At 46.9% G+C, this 22,677-nt stretch overlaps 1 protein-coding gene across 2 annotated transcripts; it reads left to right on the top strand.

Annotated features, from left to right (window-relative positions):
* Positions 1–647: 647 nt before the first annotated feature.
* LOC138669879 (uncharacterized) lies at positions 648–6,601 on the top strand. Of its 2 annotated transcripts, XR_011319251.1 has the most exons (3): positions 648–940; positions 3,494–3,541; positions 4,528–6,601. XR_011319251.1 is itself a non-coding variant. In XM_069756719.1 (2 exons), exons 1-2 carry the CDS (start codon positions 1,862–1,864, stop codon positions 4,585–4,587), a joined length of 1,740 nt encoding a protein of 579 aa, XP_069612820.1. In that variant the 5' UTR covers positions 1,666–1,861; the 3' UTR covers positions 4,588–6,601. The 2 variants fall into 2 exon arrangements, 1 of the variants encoding a protein (XP_069612820.1); XM_069756719.1 differs by lacking the exon at positions 648–940 and having other exon boundaries at positions 1,666–3,541.
* The last annotated feature ends 16,076 nt before the right edge of the window (positions 6,602–22,677 follow it).

Below are 22,677 nucleotides of genomic sequence, written 5' to 3'. Positions count from 1 at the left end.
GGGGGAGCCGTGCAACCCCAAGGATTGAGTACAGGGCGACGGACTCGGAGGTCTAGGCCTCCGGAGCGCCTCAGCCCTGAGGCTACCCCCAGGGCCCGACGCCGTATTAGGAGCCCCTCTAGGGACCCTCCAGCCGCGGTCACGAAGCGACGGCAGGCGGCACGTAAACCAGCGGCTGGGAGGAATCCGCAAAACCGGCGGGGCCTGCAACAGGGGGAGGTGTCGGCCTCCCCTGCAGCGATGGCGTCTGGAGGGAGTGTGGATCCAGGAGCAGGAGCGGCCGCTGCCCAACCAGGAACGGGCTCGGCTCGGCGGGGCAGAGAGGTACTGCGGTGCACACGAGGGCCTGCTAGTCAGGTGCCTTCAGCGAAGGGGGATAGCCGGCAACACGAGAACTCACCAGCAGCAGCAGATAACAGGGATCCAGGGTCAGGTACGGCTGGGGCCCCTTCGGTTCGGTCCCAGGCTCAGCATTCCTCCAGCAGCAGTGAGGAGTCGGCAGGGCAAGCACCAGCACGCAGGGTGGCTGATGAGTGGCAGTGGGGAAACTCCTCCCGCTCACTGGCTGCTGCTGCTACAGAGGACAGAGATCGAGGTCCCTGTGCTGCAGCTGGGAGGGAGAGGGGGGGTGAAGCTGAACGCAGGCCTGGAGGGGATCGCTGTGAAGCAAGAGGGAGGGAATCTCCGGCCACTGGGGAGGGGGAGAGGAGGGGGGAGCATGAATGTGGCCATTCATCTAGAAGAAGAAGATCATCAGCCAGATATGAACCAGGTTACATAGGACTCATGGACACTGGGGACGCAGCGGTCGAGTCAGGCCGGCTGCACACCACATCAACATCCATGGGACAGCACGAGGATGGAAGAAGCACGCGCCCAGAGAGATCGCGTCAGGACGCTGGACTGGCGGCTGCTGGGAACACAGCACCCAGGCAGCCAGGTGAGCGAGATGTCACTTCCTTTTACTTGCCGGTACTAGCCTCAAATGTGAACGCGGGGGGGGAGGATTTATCTGTTGGGGGGGCTAGTGGTGGCTCTGATGTTTTATTACAAAGTCTTAAAGATTTAGTGCGTTTATGGGAGGCGGGGAGTACACAGGGCACGTTATCTCCTTCGGCGGCTTGGTTAGGTAATAGAAGGGTTATGGGGGATGCAGGAAGGGGTATAGAGTCATGCCCTGTGGTCCAGAGCGAGGCAATGGGGGTTACTGCGGCGGCTGGGGATGTGGCGGTTTCGGGCAATGCGATAACGGGTCAGGTATCCACGGCAGTTGATAACGGGGGTAAAGATAAGGATGAGGCAGCGCGTTTAGGGGATGCTGCAAAAGGTCAAGTGTATGTCTGTTTTGAGGGGCCGCTGGGAACACATTTAAAGCAGGAAGTGAGGGATAGGATTTGGAAGGGGGAATACGTGGAAATATTCTCGCTTCTCCCACTCGAACGTTTTAATTTAGATAGGGTCAGTCGGGATGAGTCTAAAAAGGAAGACGAGGAAAAGAGACGTTTTCGTTTGATACCCCGCACATTCAATAATTGGTTACAGGCTTTCGCTATATTTGCTAGCGTTATTGGGGAAAAAGCGCCAGAAAATTGTTCGCCCCTATTCTGCTATATGGATATCATAGGGGAGGCATATAGAGTATATGGGGGACAAGGATGACTGAGATATGATGAGCAATTCCGCCAGAGGAAAGCAGTTCGTCCGAACATTAGGTGGGATCATAAAGACATAGCTCTTTGGATGAGAGTGACGGCCCCTGGTAAAGGGGGTCCAGGTTCACAATCGTTTCTTGGGGGCACCGGGGGTTCAGGGCAGTCAGGGCACTCGGTGGCAGTACAGAAAGGACTGTGCTTCTTATACAATGACGGCGCATGCAGGTTTGGTACCAAATGCAAATTTAAACACGAGTGTTCTGCCTGCGGAGGTAATCACGGGGTGTCGAAGTGCTTCAAGGGAGGAAGACAGAAGGGATCTGAGGGTTTTGAAAAAAGGGGTGACACCAGTTCGGCTGGAAGAGATGGAGCACTTTCTAAATAAATACCCGGACAAAGAGGCTGCGAAATTGTTGCGTGATGGTTTTCGGGAGGGATTCAAGATCCCTTTTGTTGAGATGGAGGTGAGGTTATCAACCAAGAATTTGAAATCAGCCAGGGAATTCCCAGAAGTGGTCACTGAAAAATTACACAAAGAAGTGGCCTTAGGTAGAATGGCTGGCCCGTTTGACACGGCCCCCATCGATAACCTGAGAGTGTCGCCATTGGGGGTTGTGCCAAAAAAGGAGCCTAACAAGTTCAGGTTGATTCATCACCTTTCATTTCCGAAGGGCTCTTCGGTAAACGATGGAATTGACCCCCAATTGTGTTCTGTGTTATATACTTCTTTTGATTCGGCAATGTCGTGGGTTAGGAAAAGTGGACAAGGGGCCATGTTGGCAAAGACGGACATTGAGGCAGCGTTTAGACTGCTACCAGTTCACCCGGACAGTATGCATTTGCTTGGTTGTTTTTGGGACGGGGGATTTTTTGTGGATCGTTGTTTGCCGATGGGGTGTTCACTGTCATGCGCCTATTTCGAAGCATTTAGTACATTTCTAGAATGGGTAGTTAAGGACGTGACAGGACTCGGCTCTTGTGTTCATTATTTGGATGATTTCCTGTTTGTAGGGTCAGCTTTTTCTTCGGATTGTTCGGTTTTACTTCACTCGATGGAAGGGGTGGCTAAAAGATTTGGCGTTCCGTTGGCAGCGGAAAAAACGGTTGGGCCTGTTACATCTTTGAGTTTTCTGGGTACTGAAATCGACACGGTGGCAATGGAGTGTAGATTGCCAGAGGACAAACTGGTGAACATGAGATTGGAGGTGAAGCGCGTGGGTAGCTTGAAGAAGGTAACACTTCGCGAGGTCCAGTCATTGCTTGGTAAACTGAACTTCGCATGTCGGATCATGCCAATGGGAAGAGTTTTTTGTCGTAGACTTTCATTGGCCACGGTTGGGATTAGAGCGCCGAATCATTTCATACGGCTTAGGAGGGACCTGAAGGATGATTTGAAAGTTTGGGAATTTTTCCTGGAATCATATAATGGAAAGTCACTTTGGATTGCGCCGGTGGTGTCGGCGGAGTTTCTCGGAATCTTGATCGGTTCGGCGGACGAATCAGGTTTTTCTTTGTTCTTTCGGAACGAATGGTTAGTAGCCGAGTGGCCAAAAATGTGGAAAGACAATGGTCTGGTAGCTGATCTTACACTCTGCGAAGTTTTTCCTATCGTGGTAGCTTTGACACTATGGGGAGGCAATGTTCGAGACAAGAAAATATGTTTTCGTTGCGGCTCAATTGGGGCCATGGAGGCTATTAATTCGTTGTCATCATCAAAACACTCTCTTCTGCGAGTTTTGCAGCACTTGGTTTGGGTTGGTTTGAATTTTAATTTGTGGGTCACGGCGGAGTTTGGGGTTTTGAAATATAACAACATTCTTGAAGCTCTTTCTTCTTCACAGTGGGATCGTGTTCGGGAGTTGGCACCTCAAGTGGAACCCACAGGGAAGGTTTGTTCAGAGGAGCTATGGAATCTTCCGCTGGGGCAGTGAGAGACTTGTTGGCCAGATCGCTGTCGGCGGGAACTTGGTCGCACTATACGAGGGCCTGGGATTCTTGGGTACGGTGGAAATATCAAATGGGGGTGGATTTGGAGGACGAAAGCAAATTGATTTTATTTATCGGTCATATCTGGGAAACAGGATGGTCAGTGTCAAAAATCAATAATTCTTTATCAGGTTTGGCTTTTGGCTTTAAACTTAGGGGGTTGAAGGATTTGACAAAATCGTTTTTGGTCCGGCAGGTGGTAAAAGGCTGTCGTAAAGGTTGGAAGGTGTCAGACGGTAGGCGTCCGGTGTCATATGAAGTTTTACTAAATCTGGAAAATCAGTTGGAGGCTGTGTGTTCGGATATGGGGGAAGTAATTTTGTTTAGATTAGCATTTTCTCTAGCATTTTTCGGTGCTTTTCGTTTAGGTGAATTGGTTAGTCCTTCCAGGTATAAGAAAGGTGGTATATTGAGGCAGGATGTGGACATGTTTGGGGACAGGTTAGTGATATTTTTGCGTTCGTCCAAAACGGATACTGCAGGAAAAGGTTGTCGAGTTGTTCTTTTTGAGGTAAACGGCTCGCCAGTTTGCCCGGTAAAATGTTTGAGAGAATTCCTGTCTGGGCCAGGTTCGGGGGACTGCCCATTGTTAGTGCATAAGGATAGGTCATTCCTCTCCCGTTTTCAGTTTTTGACTATATTTAGACGTTGTTTGGAAAAAGGGGGCATTCCAGCGAAGAATTTTAGTGGGCATTCATTCCGGATTGGGGCGGCAACGGAGGCTGCCAGGAGGGGTTTGGGAGATGAAATGGTTCAGAGGATCGGTCGTTGGGAATCAGTAAGATTTCGTTCTTACATTCGCCCTTCTTTGTTGTGACGGATTGATCTAATTGACCGTGGTTTTTCCTTTCTCAGTTATACAGTGTTGATGTTTCTTTTCTATTTTCAGAGCCGAGGCAATTACTTATTTGGATCATGGGTCATTCATTTGTCTTCTGGGCGGCAGTGAGGGCCGACGTGCGTCCGGACGGGAGACAACTGGGAGTGCCCCGATCGCTTGGAACCCTGAGGTGGATCGGAAAAAGGGGTATGATGTGGAAACAATTGCTGCCAGAATTCCACAGATTTGTTCGATTGGATCGGGTACCAGACTTGTTGGTGGTTCATGTGGGGGGCAATGATTTGGGCAAACGTCCCTGTAGGGAACTAATCAAGGATATCAAGTTTGACATGTTACGGCTTTGGTCTATGTTTCCACGTTTGTTGGTGGTTTGGTCAGACATGGTGCCCAGGAAGGTTTGGCGCGGGGCAAGATCTGTTCAGGGTGTGAACAAGGCGAGGATTAAGCTAAACAGAGCGATTTCACGTTTTATGGTGAGAAATGGGGCACTTGTGGTTCGGCATAAGGATCTAGAGTCTGGGCAAGGGGAATACTGGCGGAAAGATGGGGTCCATTTAAATGCGATAGGTCTAGATCTGTGGTGTCTGGCGATTCAAGAGGGCATTGAGAAAGGTATTTTGGTTTGGCGGGACATAAATGTTTAAGGGATCAGAACATTTATGCTGGTGGCGTGGGGGGGGAGGTCCTCGAGGTTGGTGGTGATGGAAATGGTGGATCGGAGGGGGGGGGGGATCTCAAAGGTCCTGGACTCCCCCGTGGGTGAACAAATTTGGAATGGAACAAAAGATCACATGGAGGTGATAATTAGGATACATGGGTAATTTTGGAGGAAATTGGCCGGGTGAGTCTATGGGCGTCTCTGAGCTGGAGCGTAGCGGCTAGAGGCAAGACGCGACCTGGAGGCCAAGTTTGTTACGGTTATGGAGGACAAGTTTTATGGTCTGGAGGCCAAGTTTATTACATTTTGGGGCTTCGAGGACCGCCCTCCCGTGGTTAATGTTTAATAAATAATCTGTTTGTTATTATGTGTTAATAAAACGGCTGCTGTGGCCAACTTATCCAAATAACCATTGTGGTCAGTTTTTATTTCAGATAAAGTGGTCGAGCCGTTAGGTTGAAGGGGTAAATGAGGAGTGAAAAAGGTGGGTAGAGAAACTCATGGGGATTCACGTATACCCAATTGTCAAGTAAGGCCGTACTGGGCCGCAGGCCTTCAAAGGGAGGACGCCATGACAGGGTTAAGTGATAATACATGAGGAAGCATGGGGTAGAAGGAATTTTGGGTGGGGAAGGGTTAATAAGTTTGAATCAGGGGTATGATGTATGGCTGGGGGGGGGGAATAGGGAGAGGAGGCGGAGTAAGGGCGGGCACTATAAGGGGCAACGGCCATCTCAGTGGGGCAACCATTTTAGGTTCCCCACCATACTAGAAACAAGCTCCCACCCACCCTCCCTCTTTTTATTTATTTATTTATTTTTGGTTGCGTTGGGAAAGTCCATAGGTGACGTCAAGGTCGTTAAAAAAAAAAAAAAAAAAAAAAAAAAAAATTGGGTTATTATTATTGTATTGCTTGAATTATTGCAATATGTTTTCTGTTGTTTTGTCGCGGCAGCAGGGCGTGGGGGGGGAGGTCCTCGAGGTTGGTGGTGATGGAAATGGTGGATCGGAGGGGGGGGGGGATCTCAAAGGTCCTGGACTCCCCCGTGGGTGAACAAATTTGGAATGGAACAAAAGATCACATGGAGGTGATAATTAGGATACATGGGTAATTTTGGAGGAAATTGGCCGGGTGAGTCTATGGGCGTCTCTGAGCTGGAGCGTAGCGGCTAGAGGCAAGACGCGACCTGGAGGCCAAGTTTGTTACGGTTATGGAGGACAAGTTTTATGGTCTGGAGGCCAAGTTTATTACATTTTGGGGCTTCGAGGACCGCCCTCCCCGTGGTTAATGTTTAATAAATAATCTGTTTGTTATTATGTGTTAATAAAACGGCTGCTGTGGCCAACTTATCCAAATAACCATTGTGGTCAGTTTTTATTTCAGATAAAGTGGTCGAGCCGTTAGGTTGAAGGGGTAAATGAGGAGTGAAAAAGGTGGGTAGAGAAACTCATGGGGATTCACGTATACCCAATTGTCAAGCGGTCACGTGGGACCGCTCATTAGAGAAATGAATAAGCGGCTCCACCTCCCATAGGGGTCATTTCTCTAATCAGCGGTGCCGGTGACCGCTGATAGAGGAAGAAGCTGCGGCACCGAAGACCAGCTGTGCGGGCACAGGGAGTGTCAGGACCGCCAGGACTAGGTAAGTATGTAATATTCACCTGTCCCCGTTCCAGCCGCCGGGCGCCGCTCCATCTTCCCGGCGTCGCTCCGCTCTGACTGTTCAGGTCAGAGGGCGCGATGACGCATATAGTGTGCGCGGCGCCCTCTGCCTGATCAGCCAGTGCGCAGAGACGCCGGGAGCTGCAAGCAAGAGAGGTAAGTATGGCTTTTTTTTTTATTGCAGCAGCAGCAGCAATGGCAGAGCTTTCTATGGCACAGCTATGGGGCAGTACTGAACGGCACACAGCACTATATGGCAGCTATGGGGCAGTACTGAATGGCACACAGCACTATATAGCAGCTATGGGGCAGTACTGAACGGCACACAGCAGTATATGGCAGCTATGGGGCAGTACTGAACGGCACACAGCACTATATGGCAGCTATGGGGCAGTACTGAACGGCACACAGCACTATATGGCAGCTATGAGGCAGTACTGAACGGCACACAGCAGTATATGGCAGCTACGGGGCAGTACTGAACGGCACACAGCACTATATGGCAGCTATGGGGCAGTACTGAACGGCACACAGCACTATATGGCAGCTATGGGGCAGTACTGAACGGCACACAGCAGTATATGGCAGCTATGGGGCAGTACTGAACGGCACACAGCAGTATATGGCAGCTATGGGGCAGTACTGAACGGCACACAGCACTATATGGCAGCTATGGGGCAGTACTGAACGGCACACAGCACTATATGGCAGCTATGGGGCAGTACTGAACGGCACACAGCACTATATGGCAGCTATGGGGCAATACTGAACGGCACACAGCACTATATGGCAGCTATGGGGCAGTACTGAACGGCACACAACACTATATGGCAGCTATGGGGCAGTACTGAACGGCACATAGCACTATATGGCAGCTATGGGGCAGTACTGAACGGCACACAGCACTATATGGCAGCTATAGGGCAGTACTGAGCGGCAAACAGCACTATATGGCAGCTATGGGGCAATAATGAACGGCGCAGAGCACTATATGGCAGCTATGGGGCAATACTGAACGGCGCAGAGCACTATATGGCAGCTATGGGGCAACAATGAACGGCGCAGAGCACTATATGGCAGCTATGGGGCAATACTGAACGGCGCACAGCACTATATGGCACAGCTATGGGGCAATACTGAACGGCGCAGAGCACTATATGGCATAGCTATGTGTTGTGAATTCTGTTGTCGAACTCCCTCCTGTGGTCGTGAACGGTACTTCGGCGAGTTCTGTCTATGGGCTCCCTCTGGTGGCTATGAGTGAAGCTGCTGCTTCTGAGGTTCCTTACACAGGTGACGTGGTTTATCCTTTGGTTGGCTGCTCTATTTAACTCCTCTCAGATCGTTACTCCATGCCAGCTGTCAATGTTTTTGCATTGGTTCAGTTCGCTCCTGGATCTCTCTGGTGACCTGCCTTCTCCTGCAGAAGCTAAGTTCCTGATAGTCATTATCTGTTCACTGTTTTCTTGTCCAGCTGGTTATCATGATTTTGTCTTGCTAGCTGGAAGCTCTGGGATGCAGAGTGGCCCCTCCGCACCGTGAGTCGGTGCGGAGGTCTTTTTGCACACTCTGCGTGGTCTTTTGTAGGTTTTTGTGCTGATCGCAAAGTTACCTTTCCTATCCTCTGTCTATTTAGTAAGTCTGGCATCCCTTTGCTGAAACCTGTTTCATTTCTGCGTTTGTGACTTTCATCTTTACTCACAGTCATTATATGTGGGGGGATGCCTATTCCTTTGGGGAATTTCTCTGAGGCAAGGTAGGCTTTATTTTCTATCTCTAGGGCTAGCTAGTCCTTAGGCTGTGACGAGGCGCCTAGGGAGCGTCAGGAGCGCTCCACGGCTATTTTTAGTGTGTTCGATAGGATTAGGGCTTGCTGTCAGCAGAGCTCCCACATCCCAGAGCTTGTCCTGTATGAGTTTAACTATCAGGTCGGGTGCTCCTAACCACCAGGTCATAACAGAACAGCTGGCCCAAAGTATTAATGCATCTCAATAGAGGGATAAGAGAACTTCTGAGACCATTTTTTTTTCTTTGCACTGTGTTTTGTCTTTCTTTTCCCCTAGACCTTTGGGCGGTTCAGGACACAGGTGTAGGTATGGACATTCAGGGTCTGTCCTCTTGTGTGGATCATCTCACTGCAAGGGTACAAAACATTCAAGATTTTGTGGTTCAGAATCCTATGTTAGAGCCTAGAATTCCTATTCCTGATTTATTTTCTGGGGATAGATCTAGGTTCTTGAATTTCAAAAATAATTGTAAACTGTTTCTAGCTTTGAAACCCCGCTCCTCTGGTGACCCCGTTCAACAAATAAAAATCATAATTTCTTTGTTGCGTGGTGACCCTCAAGACTGGGCATTTTCCCTTGCGCCAGGAGATCCTGCATTGCGTGATGTTGATGCGTTTTTTCTGGCGCTTTGATTGCTTTATGATGAACCAAATTCAGTGGATCAGGCAGAGAAAATCTTGCTGGCTTTGTGTCAGGGTCAGGATGAAGCGGAGGTGTACTGTCAGAAGTTTAGAAAGTGGTCTGTGCTTACTCAGTGGAATGAATGTACCCTGGCGGCAATTTTCAGAAAGGGTCTTTCTGAGGCCCTTAAGGATGTCATGGTGGGATTTCCCACGCCTGCTGGTCTGAATGAGTCTATGTCCTTGGCCATTCAGATCGATCGGCGCATGCGTGAGCGCAAAGCTGTGCACCATCTGGCGGTATTCTCTGAGCATAGGCCTGAGCCTATGCAGTGTGATAGGACTTTGACCAGAGCTGAACGGCAAGAACACAGACGTCGGAATGGGCTGTGTTTTTACTGTGGTGAATCCACTCATGCTATCTCCGATTGTCCTAAGCGCACTAAGCGGTTCACTAGGTCTGCCACCATTGGTATGGTACAGTCTAAATTTCTTTTGTCCGTTACTCTGATTTGCTCTCTGTCGTCCTATTCTGTAATGGCATTTGTGGATTCAGGCGCTGCCCTGAATTTGATGGACTTGGAGTTTGCCAGGTGCTGTGGTTTTTTCTTGGAGCCCTTGCAGTATCCTGTTCCATTGAGAGGAATTGATGCTACGCCTTTGGCCAAGAATAAGCCTCAGTACTGGACTCAATTGACCATGTGCATGGCTCCTGCACATCAGGAGGATATTCGCTTTTTGGTGTTGCATAATCTGCATGATGTGGTCGTTTTGGGGTTGCCATGGCTACAGGTCCATAATCCAGTGTTGGATTGGAAATCTATGTCTGTGTCCAGCTGGGGTTGTCAGGGAGTTCCATTGCTGTCAATTTCGCCTTCCACTCCTTCTGAAGTCCCTGAGTTTTTATCAGATTACCGGGATGTATTTGAAGAGCCCAAATCTGGTGCCCTACCTCCTCATAGGGATTGCGACTGTGCTATTAATTTGATTCCTGGTAGTAAGTTTCCTAAGGGCCGTCTGTTTAATTTATCTGTGCCAGAGCACGCCGCTATGCGGAGTTATATAAAGAAATCCTTGGAGAAGGGTCATATTCGTCCGTCGTCGTCACCATTGGGAGCAGGGTTCTTTTTTGTGGCCAAGAAGGATGGTTCTTTGAGACCTTGTATTGATTACCGCCTTCTTAATAAGATCACAGTCAAATTTCAGTATCCTTTGCCGCTGCTGTCTGATTTATTTGCTCGGATTAAGGGGGCTAGTTGGTTCACCAAGATAGATCTTTGTGGTGCGTATAATCTTGTGCGAATTAAACAGGGTGATGAATGGAAAACGGCATTTAATACGCCCGAGGGCCATTTTGAGTACCTGGTTATGCCATTCGGGCTTTCTAATGCTCCATCTGTGTTTCAGTCCTTTATGCATGACATCTTCCGAGAGTACCTGGATAGATTCATGATTGTATATTTGGATGACATTTTGGTCTTTTCGGATGATTGGGAGTCTCATGTGAAGCAGGTCAGAATGGTGTTCCAGGTCCTTCGTGCGAATTCCTTGTTTGTGAAGGGGTCAAAGTGTCTCTTTGGAGTTCAGAAGGTTTCATTTTTGGGTTTCATTTTTTCCCCTTCTACTATCGAGATGGACCCTGTTAAAGTTCAGGCCATTTACAATTGGACTCAACCGACATCTGTGAAGAGCTTGCAGAAGTTCCTGGGCTTTGCTAATTTTTATCGTCGCTTCATCGCTAATTTTTCCAGTATTGCTAAACCGTTGACTGATTTGACCAAGAAAGGTGCTGATGTGGTCAATTGGTCCTCTGCGGCTGTAGAGGCTTTTCAGGAGTTGAAGTGTCGTTTTGCTTCTGCCCCTGTGTTGTGCCAGCCAGATGTTTCGCTCCCTTTTCAGGTGGAGGTTGATGCTTCTGAAATTGGAGCAGGGGCTGTTTTGTCGCAAAGAAGTTCTGATGGCTCGGTGATGAAACCCTGTGCCTTCTTTTCTAGAAAATTCTCGCCTGCTAAGCGCAATTATGATGTGGGCAATCGGGAGTTGTTGGCCATGAAGTGGGCATTCGAGGAGTGGCGACATTGGCTTGAAGGAGCTAAACATTGCGTGGTGGTCTTGACGGATCACAAGAATTTGACTTATCTCGAGTCTGCCAAACGGTTGAATCCTAGACAGGCTCGATGGTCGCTCTTTTTCTCCCGTTTTGATTTTGTGGTTTTATACCTTCCGGGATCTAAGAATGTGAAGGCTGACGCCCTGTCAAGGAGTTTTGTGCCTGACTCTCCGGGTGTTCCGGAGCCCGCGGGTATTCTTAAAGAAGGGGTAATTTTGTCTGCCATTTCCCCTGATTTGCGGCGTGTGCTGCAAAAGTTTCAGGCTGATAGACCTGACGGTTGTCCTACGGAGAAACTGTTTGTCCCTGATAGATGGACTAGTAGAGTTATCTCTGAGATTCATTGTTCAGTGTTGGCTGGTCATCCTGGAATCTTTGGTACCAGAGATTTGGTGGCTAGATCCTTTTGGTGGCCTTCTTTGTCACGGGATGTGCGTTCTTTTGTGCAGTCCTGTGGGACTTGTGCTCGGGCTAAGCCCTGTTGTTCTCGTGCCAGTGGGTTGCTTTTGCCCTTGCCGATCCCGAAGAGGCCCTGGACGCATATTTCCATGGATTTTATTTCTGATCTCCCTGTTTCTCAAAAGATGTCGGTCATTTGGGTGGTTTGTGATCGCTTCTCTAAGATGGTCCATTTGGTACCCTTATCTAAATTGCCTTCCTCCTCTGATTTGGTGCAATTGTTTTTCCAGCATGTGGTTCGTTTGCATGGCATTCCAGAGAACATCGTCTCGGACAGAGGTTCCCAGTTTGTTTCGAGGTTTTGGCGGTCCTTTTGCGCTAAGACGGGCATTGATTTGTCTTTTTCTTCGGCTTTCCATCCTCAGACTAATGACCAAACCGAACGAACTAATCAGACTTTGGAGACATATCTGAGATGCTTTGTTTCTGCTGATCAGGATGATTGGGTGTCCTTCTTGCCTTTGGCTGAGTTCGCCCTTAATAATCGGGCCAGCTCGGCTACTTTAGTTTCTCCTTTTTTCTGTAATTCTGGTTTCCATCCTCGTTTCTCTTCAGGGTAGGTTGAACCTTCAGACTGTCCTGGTGTGGATGCGGTGGTGGACAGTTTGCAGCAGATTTGGACTCATGTGGTGGACAATTTGACATTGTCCCAGGAGAAGGCTCAACGTTTCGCTAACCGCCGGCGTTGTGTTGGTCCCCGACTTCGTGTTGGGGATTTGGTTTGGTTGTCATCTCGTCACGTTCCTATGAAGGTTTCCTCTCCTAAGTTTAAGCCTCGTTTCATTGGGCCATATAAGATTTCTGAAGTTCTTAATCCTGTGTCATTTCGTTTGGACCTTCCAGCTTCTTTTGCCATCCATAATGTGTTCCATAGGTCGTTGTTTCGGAGATACGTGGTGCCTATGGTTCCCTCCGTTGATCCTCCTGCCCTGGTGTTGGTCGAGGGGGAGTTGGAGTATGTGGTGGAGAAGATTTTGGATTCTCGTGTTTCGAGACGGAAACTCCAGTACCTGGTCAAGTGGAAGGGTTATGGTCAGGAAGATAATTCCTGGGTTTTTGCCTCTGATGTTCATGCTGCCGATCTTGTTCGTGCCTTTCATTTGGCTCATCCTGATCGATCTGGGGGCTCTGGTGAGGGTTCGGTGACCCCTCCTCAAGGGGGGGGTACTGTTCTGAATTCTGTTGTCGAACTCCCTCCTGTGGTCGTGAACGGTACTTCGGCGAGTTCTGTCTATGGGCTCCCTCTGGTGGCTATGAGTGAAGCTGCTGCTTCTGAGGTTCCTTACACAGGTGACGTGGTTTATCCTTTGGTTGGCTGCCCTATTTAACTCCTCTCAGATCATTACTCCATGCCAGCTGTCAATGTTTTTGCATTGGTTCAGTTCGCTCCTGGATCTCTCTGGTGACCTGCCTTCTCCTGCAGAAGCTAAGTTCCTGATAGTCATTATTTGTTCACTGTTTTCTTGTCCAGCTGGTTATCATGATTTTGTCTTGCTAGCTGGAAGCTCTGGGATGCAGAGTGGCCCCTCCGCACCGTGAGTCGGTGCGGAGGTCTTTTTGCACACTCTGCGTGGTCTTTTGTAGGTTTTTGTGCTGATCGCAAAGTTACCTTTCCTATCCTCTGTCTATTTAGTAAGTCTGGCCTCCCTTTGCTGAAACCTGTTTCATTTCTGCATTTGTGACTTTAATCTTTACTCACAGTCATTATATGTGGGGGGCTGCCTGTTCCTTTGGGGAATTTCTCTGAGGCAAGGTAGGCTTTATTTTCTATCTCTAGGGCTAGCTAGTCCTTAGGCTGTGACGAGGCGCCTAGGGAGCGTCAGGAGCGCTCCACGGCTATTTTTAGTGTGTGCGATAGGATTAGCACGAGAAGTCCCGGGAATTTCAAGATCCCCCCAGAAGTCCTGAGAGAGGGTCAAATGACCCTCAGTCCATAGTGACGCCTTAATTAGCATCCTTTCATTTGTAAATGTGCTCTTGCCTGAGGAATCTGCAGGGGGGATTATCTGAGATAAGAGTGTGTAAACAGAATAATGCAAGCTATTCCTGAGTGTGGGGGTTGCTGCTCACAAGAAAAACCTATTTTGGTTTCTAATAGGTTTCTACCCCACCCTGAGTGTGGGGTAGAAACCTATTTTGTTCACAGGAAAGAAAATGGAGAGAAGGTACACCATTGAAGAGACATTGGAACTGATTCTGAGCAACACAAACCCTTCAGACTCAGATGGAGAAGACATAGTCCTTCAACCGGCACATGTGGGGTCTGTGCTGACACATGCCGTAGGCACGGACATACGGGACACATGTTCCCCTATGACCCCATTCCGCACGAACTGTGTCTCTGTGTGGAGCACATGCGTGTCCGTCTGCTCCACACAGAGACATGTCCGTTGTTTTGCGGAAGCACGGACCGCTTTTTGCCGAAAACATCCATGCACACAGATGTCATCCGTGTGACTTCCGTGTGCACGGACAACAGAGGAAAGTGAAAAGCCTAAAAATAAAGAATTTCATATTCACCTCAGTCCAGCGCTGACAGTTCCTCTCACTTCCGGTGCCGCTCATTAGGCTATGAATATTCACTTCACTGAGCCCAAGAGTGAACCGGAAGTGAGAGGAGAAGAGGCGCTGGAGGGAGGTGAGTATGTGGTGACAGCAGACAGCGCTATGTGTGGATTCACGGATAGCACACGGACATCACCCACGGTGCACGGGGGCCAAAAGGGATCCTGTTCTGCTTGTTTCAAAAACGGACGGAACAGGATGCCAAAAAAGGCAGTGTGAGTTACCTATTTTATTTCCTGACTATCTTTTTTATTTTGAACCAAAACAAAATGCTTATTTGAAATTATTTATCTTGCAGATGAGGAGACTCCTCCTCTACCAAAAAAGAGAGCTCGGTTGGCGAGTGAGCCGACAGAGACCGCAAAAGATGGCACAGTGTGGCATGAAGTACAAGGGGGGAAACATCTCCATTTGACCCCAATAGAACCGTACCCTACAGATGGAGAGCCAAGTGCTAAGGCCAGACGAAGTGTCCAGAGTCGCCTTCCGAGCTTCCTCTGTTTTATCAGTCTTGACATGCTTCGTAGCATTGAAGAATGGACTACTCAACATGCATGTCACACGGAGCAGGTGGATTGGTTCATGGGTCTCCCGGAACTAATGGCATTTATTTCAGTCATTATCTTGTGGGGGGTGACCAAGATTCCATCACTACGTGACAGCTGGTCAGCAAACCTGGGAAACCCAAGGATCATTGCCACTATGCCCCGAAACCGCAGAACTGTAACCACGGACAATTTCTTTACATCATTGTCACTTGCACAACGACTGATTAGCCGGGAAACCACTATCCTCGGCACAGTCAACAAGAGTCGCCGGGAAATTCCTCAATCCGCTAGACAGATGGACCGCACTGAATTCACCACTCAGGTGTTTTCAACCACTGGTGCCACACTGACAGTGTATGCACCCAAACGAAAGAAGGCCGTCTACATTCTCAGCAGCATGCACAGCGTGGTTGAGACTGAGGATACCAACAAAAGGAAGCCAAACACGGTCACACAATACAACCACACAAAGTGCGGTGTGGATGTAATGGACCAAATGGTGTGGGAGTACAGCATGCGTGCAGGAACACGGAGATGGCCAGTCATCGTGTTCTACAACATGATTGACATGGCAGCACTCTATGCTCATGTACTTTATCAGGCATGCACTGGGGTGCGGGAGAGACGGGTGGACTTCCTGGTTGAGCTTGCAAAAGAGTTAGGTGGCCGTCATGTGACTGAAAAGAAGGCACGCAAGGAGAAACTCCTTTGGCAACTTCCTTCCACACCCAGCCCTGGCAAAAGGGTGAAGTGTCAAGTAAACCATCGATGCACAAACAATTGTGCAACTGAGAGATGTGTTGACTGCTACAAATACACGTGTGGCAAATGTACCAGGGACATACCCAGGCAGTGCCAGGTATGTTCCGACATGTTCAGACAGACTGCTGAGTGAGTGCTGAAATGCTAGTCACACAAGGACATGCCACTCACACACACACAGCCCCCCACTGCAGCCTATGGAAAATATGTGTGGAATTGTTTTATTCCTTGTATTTTTTTAATATTTTTATAACAAAAATAAAAAGCATCCTTTGATGAGTGCTCCTTTACTCCCCTACCCCCATGTATTTGTCTTTACCCTTTCCCCCCTCCCCTCTTCCCACTCCTCCACCAACATCCCTCCCTGTTGTATAATTTGATTATATTGTTTTCTTGTTCACTGTTTTATCACATTTGTTTGGCCATGCCGCTTATACACTGGTCATCTTGAAAATGTGACTATTTGTTTGATGTTGGTGTGAAATAACCCTTTAGTGAAAAAAAAATCTTATTGGTTTAAAAAAAAAAAATTAAAAGCATCAAAACAAATAACAGTTGTTCTTTTGTATATTTTTCACACTAAAATTTCAGTCCTCTTGTGGAAATTTTTTTCGCGCCAAATTTGCACAAGAATGAACATGCTGCGATTTTTTTTCGTTAGTGTGATTGAGGCCTAAGGGTACAGTTACACGTTACGATCTCGTTGATGATATCGTTTGAAAACGTCACATGATCACGTCGTTCATGCAATGTCGTTTTCACATCGTTGCGTGTAACGTGAAGATATCGGACGAACACATCGTTGGATCGCTGATCGCAGATTTGAGGTCAGGATCTCAAATCTGACGATCCTCGTGCAATTATGTGTCAGAAGATGTGCAGCATCGTTCAGTGTAACGCTGAGATGAACGATTTTGGTGTAAATTCTCCTATTCCTGCCACTGTGAAAAATCGTTCTGCAAACGTTTGCAATGAGGCTAATGCGGAGCCAAAATTTACATCGTTAACAAGATAGTTGCATGTGACGCCTCTTGGACGATGTGAACCTGATTGCACGAACGATGTGATCACGTGACATTTCTAACTATATCGTCGACGAGATCGTAACATGTAACGGTACCTTTGACCGCTGTGGATCCGCAGCATTTTCCCCTGAGTTTACAGTACAATGTAAACTTATGAGAAACAAAAAACGCTGTGCACATGCTGCGGAAAAATCCACGCGGAAACGCTGCGGATTACATTCCGCAGCATGTCACTTCTTTCCTGCGGATTTTCACCTGCTCCAATAGGAAACTGCAGATGAAAATCCGCAGAAGAAACTGCAGTAAAAAACGCGATAAATCCACAGTAAAACCGCAACGGGTTTTCACTGCGGATTTTGGAATTCCGCTGCAGAAAAATTCGCAGTGGAATCCGCAAAGTGTGCACATAGCCTTAGACACAAATGCTTCTGGTCATTACTCACAGCTGTACCTTGCTCTAAAATTTCTAATTCTCTATTTAAAATATATAAAAAATGATTCATTGTTTCAGCGCTTTTTTGCACAAATAATACTAAACTAAATACAATATGTATAGTCTTTATATTATCAAATACAATAAACTGAACAGAACTAACTTGAAACTTGAAACTACATGGGTAAACTGGAGGGAAAACAGCAAACAACCTCCTGTGGTGCAACAGTAATGGCCTTAATTATAGAACAAAAGACAGTGAATAGAGATAAGATAAGCTATAGATAAAATCCTTTAGGTCATTTGACCCTTCTCTGGGTTTCAAAGGTAGAAATGTCAAATGACCCGTCTCTGGGACTTCTAGTGTTAGGGCTTGCGGTCAGCAGAGCTCCCACATCCCAGAGCTTGTCCTGTATGAGTTTAACTATCAGGTCGGGTGCTCCTAACCTATGGATCAATAATGAACGGTGCAGAGCACTATATGGCACAGCTTTATATGGCACATCTATGGGGCAATGATGAACGGTGCAGAGCACTATATGGCACAGCTTTATATGGCACATCTATGGGGCAATAATGAACGGTGCAGAGCACTATATGGCAGAGCTTTCTATGACACATCTATGGGGCAATAACGAACAGTATGGAGCATTATATATGGCACAGCTTTATATGGAGCATCTTATGGGGCAATAATGAACGGTATGGAGCATCTATTTTTATTTTTGAAATTTACCAGTAGCTGCTGCATTTCCCACCCTAGGCTTATACTTGAGTCAATAAGTTTTCCCAGTTTTTTGTGGCAAAATTAGGGGGGTCGGCTTATACTCGGGTCGGCTTATACTCGAGTATATACGGTACTTATGGCCCCAGTTCCCCCATGTCACATATATAGCAGGATGGCCCCAGCCCCCCGTATATATAGTATGATGGCCACAGTTCTCCCCATATATACAGTAGAGACCAAAAGTTTGGACACACCTTCTCATTTAAAGATTTTTCTGTATTTTCATGACTATGAAAATTGTACATTCACACGGAAGGCATCAAAACTATGAATTAACACATGTGGAATTATATACTTAACAAAAAAGTGTGAAACAACTGAAATTATGTCTTATATTCTAGGTTCTTCAAAGTAGCCTAGAACGGATGGACTCTACATGCCTGGTTCCCACCGTGAAGCATGGAGGAAGAGGTGTGATGGTGTGGGGGTGCTTTGCTGGTGACACTGTTGGGGATTTATTCAAAATTGAAGGCATACTGAACCAGCATGACTACCACAGCATCTTGCAGCGGCATGCTATTCCATCCGGTTTGCGTTTAGTTGGACCATCATTTATTTTTCAACAGGACAATGACCCCCAAAAACACCTCCAGGCTGTGTAAGGGCTATTTGACTAAGAAGGAGAGTGATGGGGTGCTACGCTAGATGACTTGGCCTCCACAGTCACCAGACCTGAATCCCATCGAGATGGTTTGGGGTGAGCTGGACCGCAGAGTGAAGGCAAAATGGCCAACAAGTGCTAAGCATCTCTGGGAACTCCTTCAAGATTGTTGGAAGACCATTCCCGTTGACTACGTCTTGAAGCTCATCAAGAGAATGCCAAGAGTGTGCAAAGCAAAAGGTGGCTACTTTGAAGAACCTAGAATATGACATAATTTCAGTTGTTTCACACTTTTTTGCTAAGTATATAATTCCACATGTGTTAATTCATAGTGTTGATGCCTTCAGTGTGAATGTACAATTTATTTTCATAGTCCTGAAAATACAGAAAAATCTTTAAATGAGAAAGTGTGTCCAAACTTTTCATCTGTACTGTATATACTAGATGGAGGCCCAATGCTATTGCATTGGGAGGGCAGTAATGTCACGATGGGGGCAGGCTTTGCAGCATTGAGAATCTCTCCCCCCCCATGTGCTCACCCACCTATATACTCTCTCTTTACCCATGTGCTGACTTCTCCCATCTGTGCTCCTAATGGCATCCTGTGATAATCTAATGACTTTTGCATCAGGGACTCATGTGCTTGACGCCTATGCTTATATGCATTGTTTTTGTCCCAGCGATGCTGTTGCTCTTCAAGAGTCTCATTTGCCCGTTGTTGTAATCGACGTTGTGCCTTTGCTGTTTTCCTTTCATTGTCATTGGCGTACTTTTTAGGAGGAGCAATGTTGGCGTTGATATTTGCTTTTTTAAAGGGTTTTCCCAAGAACAAAAGTTTATTTTAAAAATTGTCTGTGTCTGACTGTGTACAGAACATACCACAGCTCCTGAGCAGGGGAGGAAGCTAAAGACAGTAGTGACATTACAGCAGGAGATCGCAGAGGATACATTTTGTAAGGTAAAATATTGTTTAAAAACAGGCAGTTAAATATTTTACCTGACAAAACGAATCCTCTGTGATCCCCTGCTGTAATGTCAGTATTGTCTTTTGCTTCCTCCCTTGCCAAGGAGATGTGGTATGCTCTGTACACAGTCAGACACAATTTTTAAAATTAACTTTCGTTCGTGGGAAAACCCCGTTAATGTGACCGGCTTCCTCTGCCTGTAGACACGTTGCGCATCTACCTCTGGGATCAGCCGAATGATTCACTGTGCCTGAGCAGAATTCACGCAGGTGCATTTAATCAGACTGCCACCATCTTTGTGCAGACAGATAGCAGTGGTCCCATTAAAACTGCGCATGCGCTCCTCCTGTACAAACATGGCGGCAATCAGTAAATCATTTAGCTGATCCAGGCGGTGGCGTGTTCATGACTGCTGGTGGTACCGCGCAAGAGGCTGCATATGGCGTATATACAGTATGTATGTATGTGTGTGTGCATGTGTCGGGTGCGTACGGCATATACAGTGTGTGTGTGGTGCAACAGTGTTCTGCTGGTGGTACCGTGTAAGAGGCTGGTACCACCAGCAGTTTCCATATTGAGACACCCATCACTTGGGTGTCCCAATATGGCGGTTGCTGAACTTCCACCGCTTGGAATTCTGGGATCCGGACACATTTGGACGGAACAGGATGTGAAGATATTACAAGGTAAGTATATATTAAGATGTATATATCTATATATATAATTGTCTAAGGGTTTTTCCGTCTGTCTGTCTGTCTGTCTGTCTGTCCTGGAAATCCCGGCTCTCTGATTGGTCGAGGCCGCCATACCTCGACCAATCAGCAACGGGCACAGCGACGATGATGTCATAAAGGACGTAGACATCCCGCGTCTCTGATTGGTCGAGGCCGCCAGGCCTCGACCAATCAGCAACAGGCACAGCGACGATGATGTCATAAAGGACGTAGACATCTCATGTTTCTGATTCAGCGACGGGCACAGTATCGACGTAGATGTCATAATGGTTGCCATGGCGACGATGATGTCATAAAGGTTGCCTCGACCAATCAGCGACGGGCACAGTCTGCCGCGAATTCTGGAATCATCATTGTCCATATACTACGGGGACATGCATATTCTAGAATACCCGATGCGTTAGAATCGGGCCACAATCTAGTATATATATATATATATACAGTGGGGCAAAAAAGTATTTAGTCAGTCAGCAATAGTGCAAGTTCCACCACTTAAAAAGATGAGAGGCGTCTGTAATTTACATCATAGGTAGACCTCAACTATGGGAGACAAACTGAGAAAAAAAAATCCAGAAAATCACATTGTCTGTTTTTTTAACATTTTATTTGCATATTATGGTGGAAAATAAGTATTTGGTCAGAAACAAACAATCAAGATTTCTGGCTCTCACAGACCTGTAACTTCTTCTTTAAGAGTCTCCTCTTTCCTCCACTCATTACCTGTAGTAATGGCACCTGTTTAATCTTGTTATCAGTATAAAAAGACACCTGTGCACACCCTCAAACAGTCTGACTCCAAACTCCACTATGGTGAAGACCAAAGAGCTGTCAAAGGACACCAGAAACAAAATTGTAGCCCTGCACCAGGCTGGGAAGACTGAATCTGCAATAGCCAACCAGCTTGGAGTGAAGAAATCAACAGTGGGAGCAATAATTAGAAAATGGAAGACATACAAGACCACTGATGATCTCCCTCGATCTGGGGCTCCACGCAAAATCCCACCCCGTGGGGTCAGAATGATCACAAGAACGGTGAGCAAAAATCCCAAAACCACGCGGGGGGACCTAGTGAATGAACTGCAGAGAGCTGGGACCAATGTAACAAGGCCTACCATAAGTAACACACTACGCCACCATGGACTCAGATCCTGCAGTGCCAGACGTGTCCCACTGCTTAAGCCAGTACATATCCGGGCCCGTCTGAAGTTTGCTAGAGAGCATTTGGATGATCCAGAGGAGTTTTGGGAGAATGTCCTATGGTCTGATGAAACCAAACTGGAACTGTTTGGTAGAAACACAACTTGTCGTGTTTGGAGGAAAAAGAATACTGAGTTGCATCCATCAAACACCATACCTACTGTAAAGCATGGTGGTGGAAACATCATGCTTTGGGGCTGTTTCTCTGCAAAGGGGCCAGGACGACTGATCCGGGTACATGAAAGAATGAATGGGGCCATGTATCGTGAGATTTTGAGTGCAAACCTCCTTCCATCAGCAAGGGCATTGAAGATGAAACGTGGCTGGGTCTTTCAACATGACAATGATCCAAAGCACACCGCCAGGGCAACGAAGGAGTGGCTTCGTAAGAAGCATTTCAAGGTCCTGGAGTGGCCTAGCCAGTCTCCAGATCTCAACCCTATAGAAAACCTTTGGAGGGAGTTGAAAGTCCGTGTTGCCAAGCGAAAAGCCAAAAACATCACTGCTCTAGAGGAGATCTGCATGGAGTAATGGGCCAACATACCAACAACAGTGTGTGGCAACCTTGTGAAGACTTACAGAAAACGTTTGACCTCTGTCATTGCCAACAAAGGATATATTACAAAGTATTGAGATGAAATTTTGTTTCTGACCAAATACTTATTTTCCACCATAATATGCAAATAAAATGTTAAAAAAACAGACAATGTGATTTTCTGGATTTTTTTTTCTCAGTTTGTCTCCCATAGTTGAGGTCTACCTATGATGTAAATTACAGACGCCTCTCATCTTTTTAAGTGGTGGAACTTGCACTATTGCTGACTGACTAAATACTTTTTTGCCCCACTGTATATATATATATATATATACACATTTATATATACACTACCGTTCAAAAGTTTAGGGTTACTTGGAAATTTCCTTTTTTTTTTAAAGAAAAGCAAATTTTTTCCAATGAAGCTAACATTAAATGATTCAGAAATACACTCTATACATTGTTAATGTGCTAAATGACTATTCTAGCTGCAAACGTCTGGTTCGTAATGCAATATCTTCATAGGTGTATAGAGGCTTATTTCCAACAACCATCACTCCAGTGTTCTTATGGTACTTTGTGTTTTCTAACTGTGTAAGAAGGCTAATGGATGGTAAGAATACCATTGAAAACCCTTGTGCAAGTATGTTAACACAGCTGAAAACAGTTTGGCTGATTAGAGAAGCTATAAACCTGACCTTCCTTTGAGCTAGTGGAGAATCTGGAGCATTACATTTGTTGGTTCCATT

Source organism: Ranitomeya imitator, chromosome 3 (genome assembly GCF_032444005.1).
Source record: "Ranitomeya imitator isolate aRanImi1 chromosome 3, aRanImi1.pri, whole genome shotgun sequence".
Taxonomy (NCBI): Eukaryota; Metazoa; Chordata; class Amphibia; order Anura; family Dendrobatidae; genus Ranitomeya; species Ranitomeya imitator.
Note: the sequence above shows the minus strand (reverse complement) of the source record. Positions and strands in the feature narration are given on the sequence as shown.

Coding starts and splice junctions, on each gene's coding strand:
- LOC138669879 (XM_069756719.1), top strand. CDS start 1,862: ATGACGGCGCATGCAGGTTTGGTACCAAATGCAAATTTAAACACGAGT. Junction 3,542..4,527: donor AAGTGGAACCCACAGGGAAG/GTTTGTTCAGAG, acceptor TTCTATTTTCAG/AGCCGAGGCAATTACTTATT.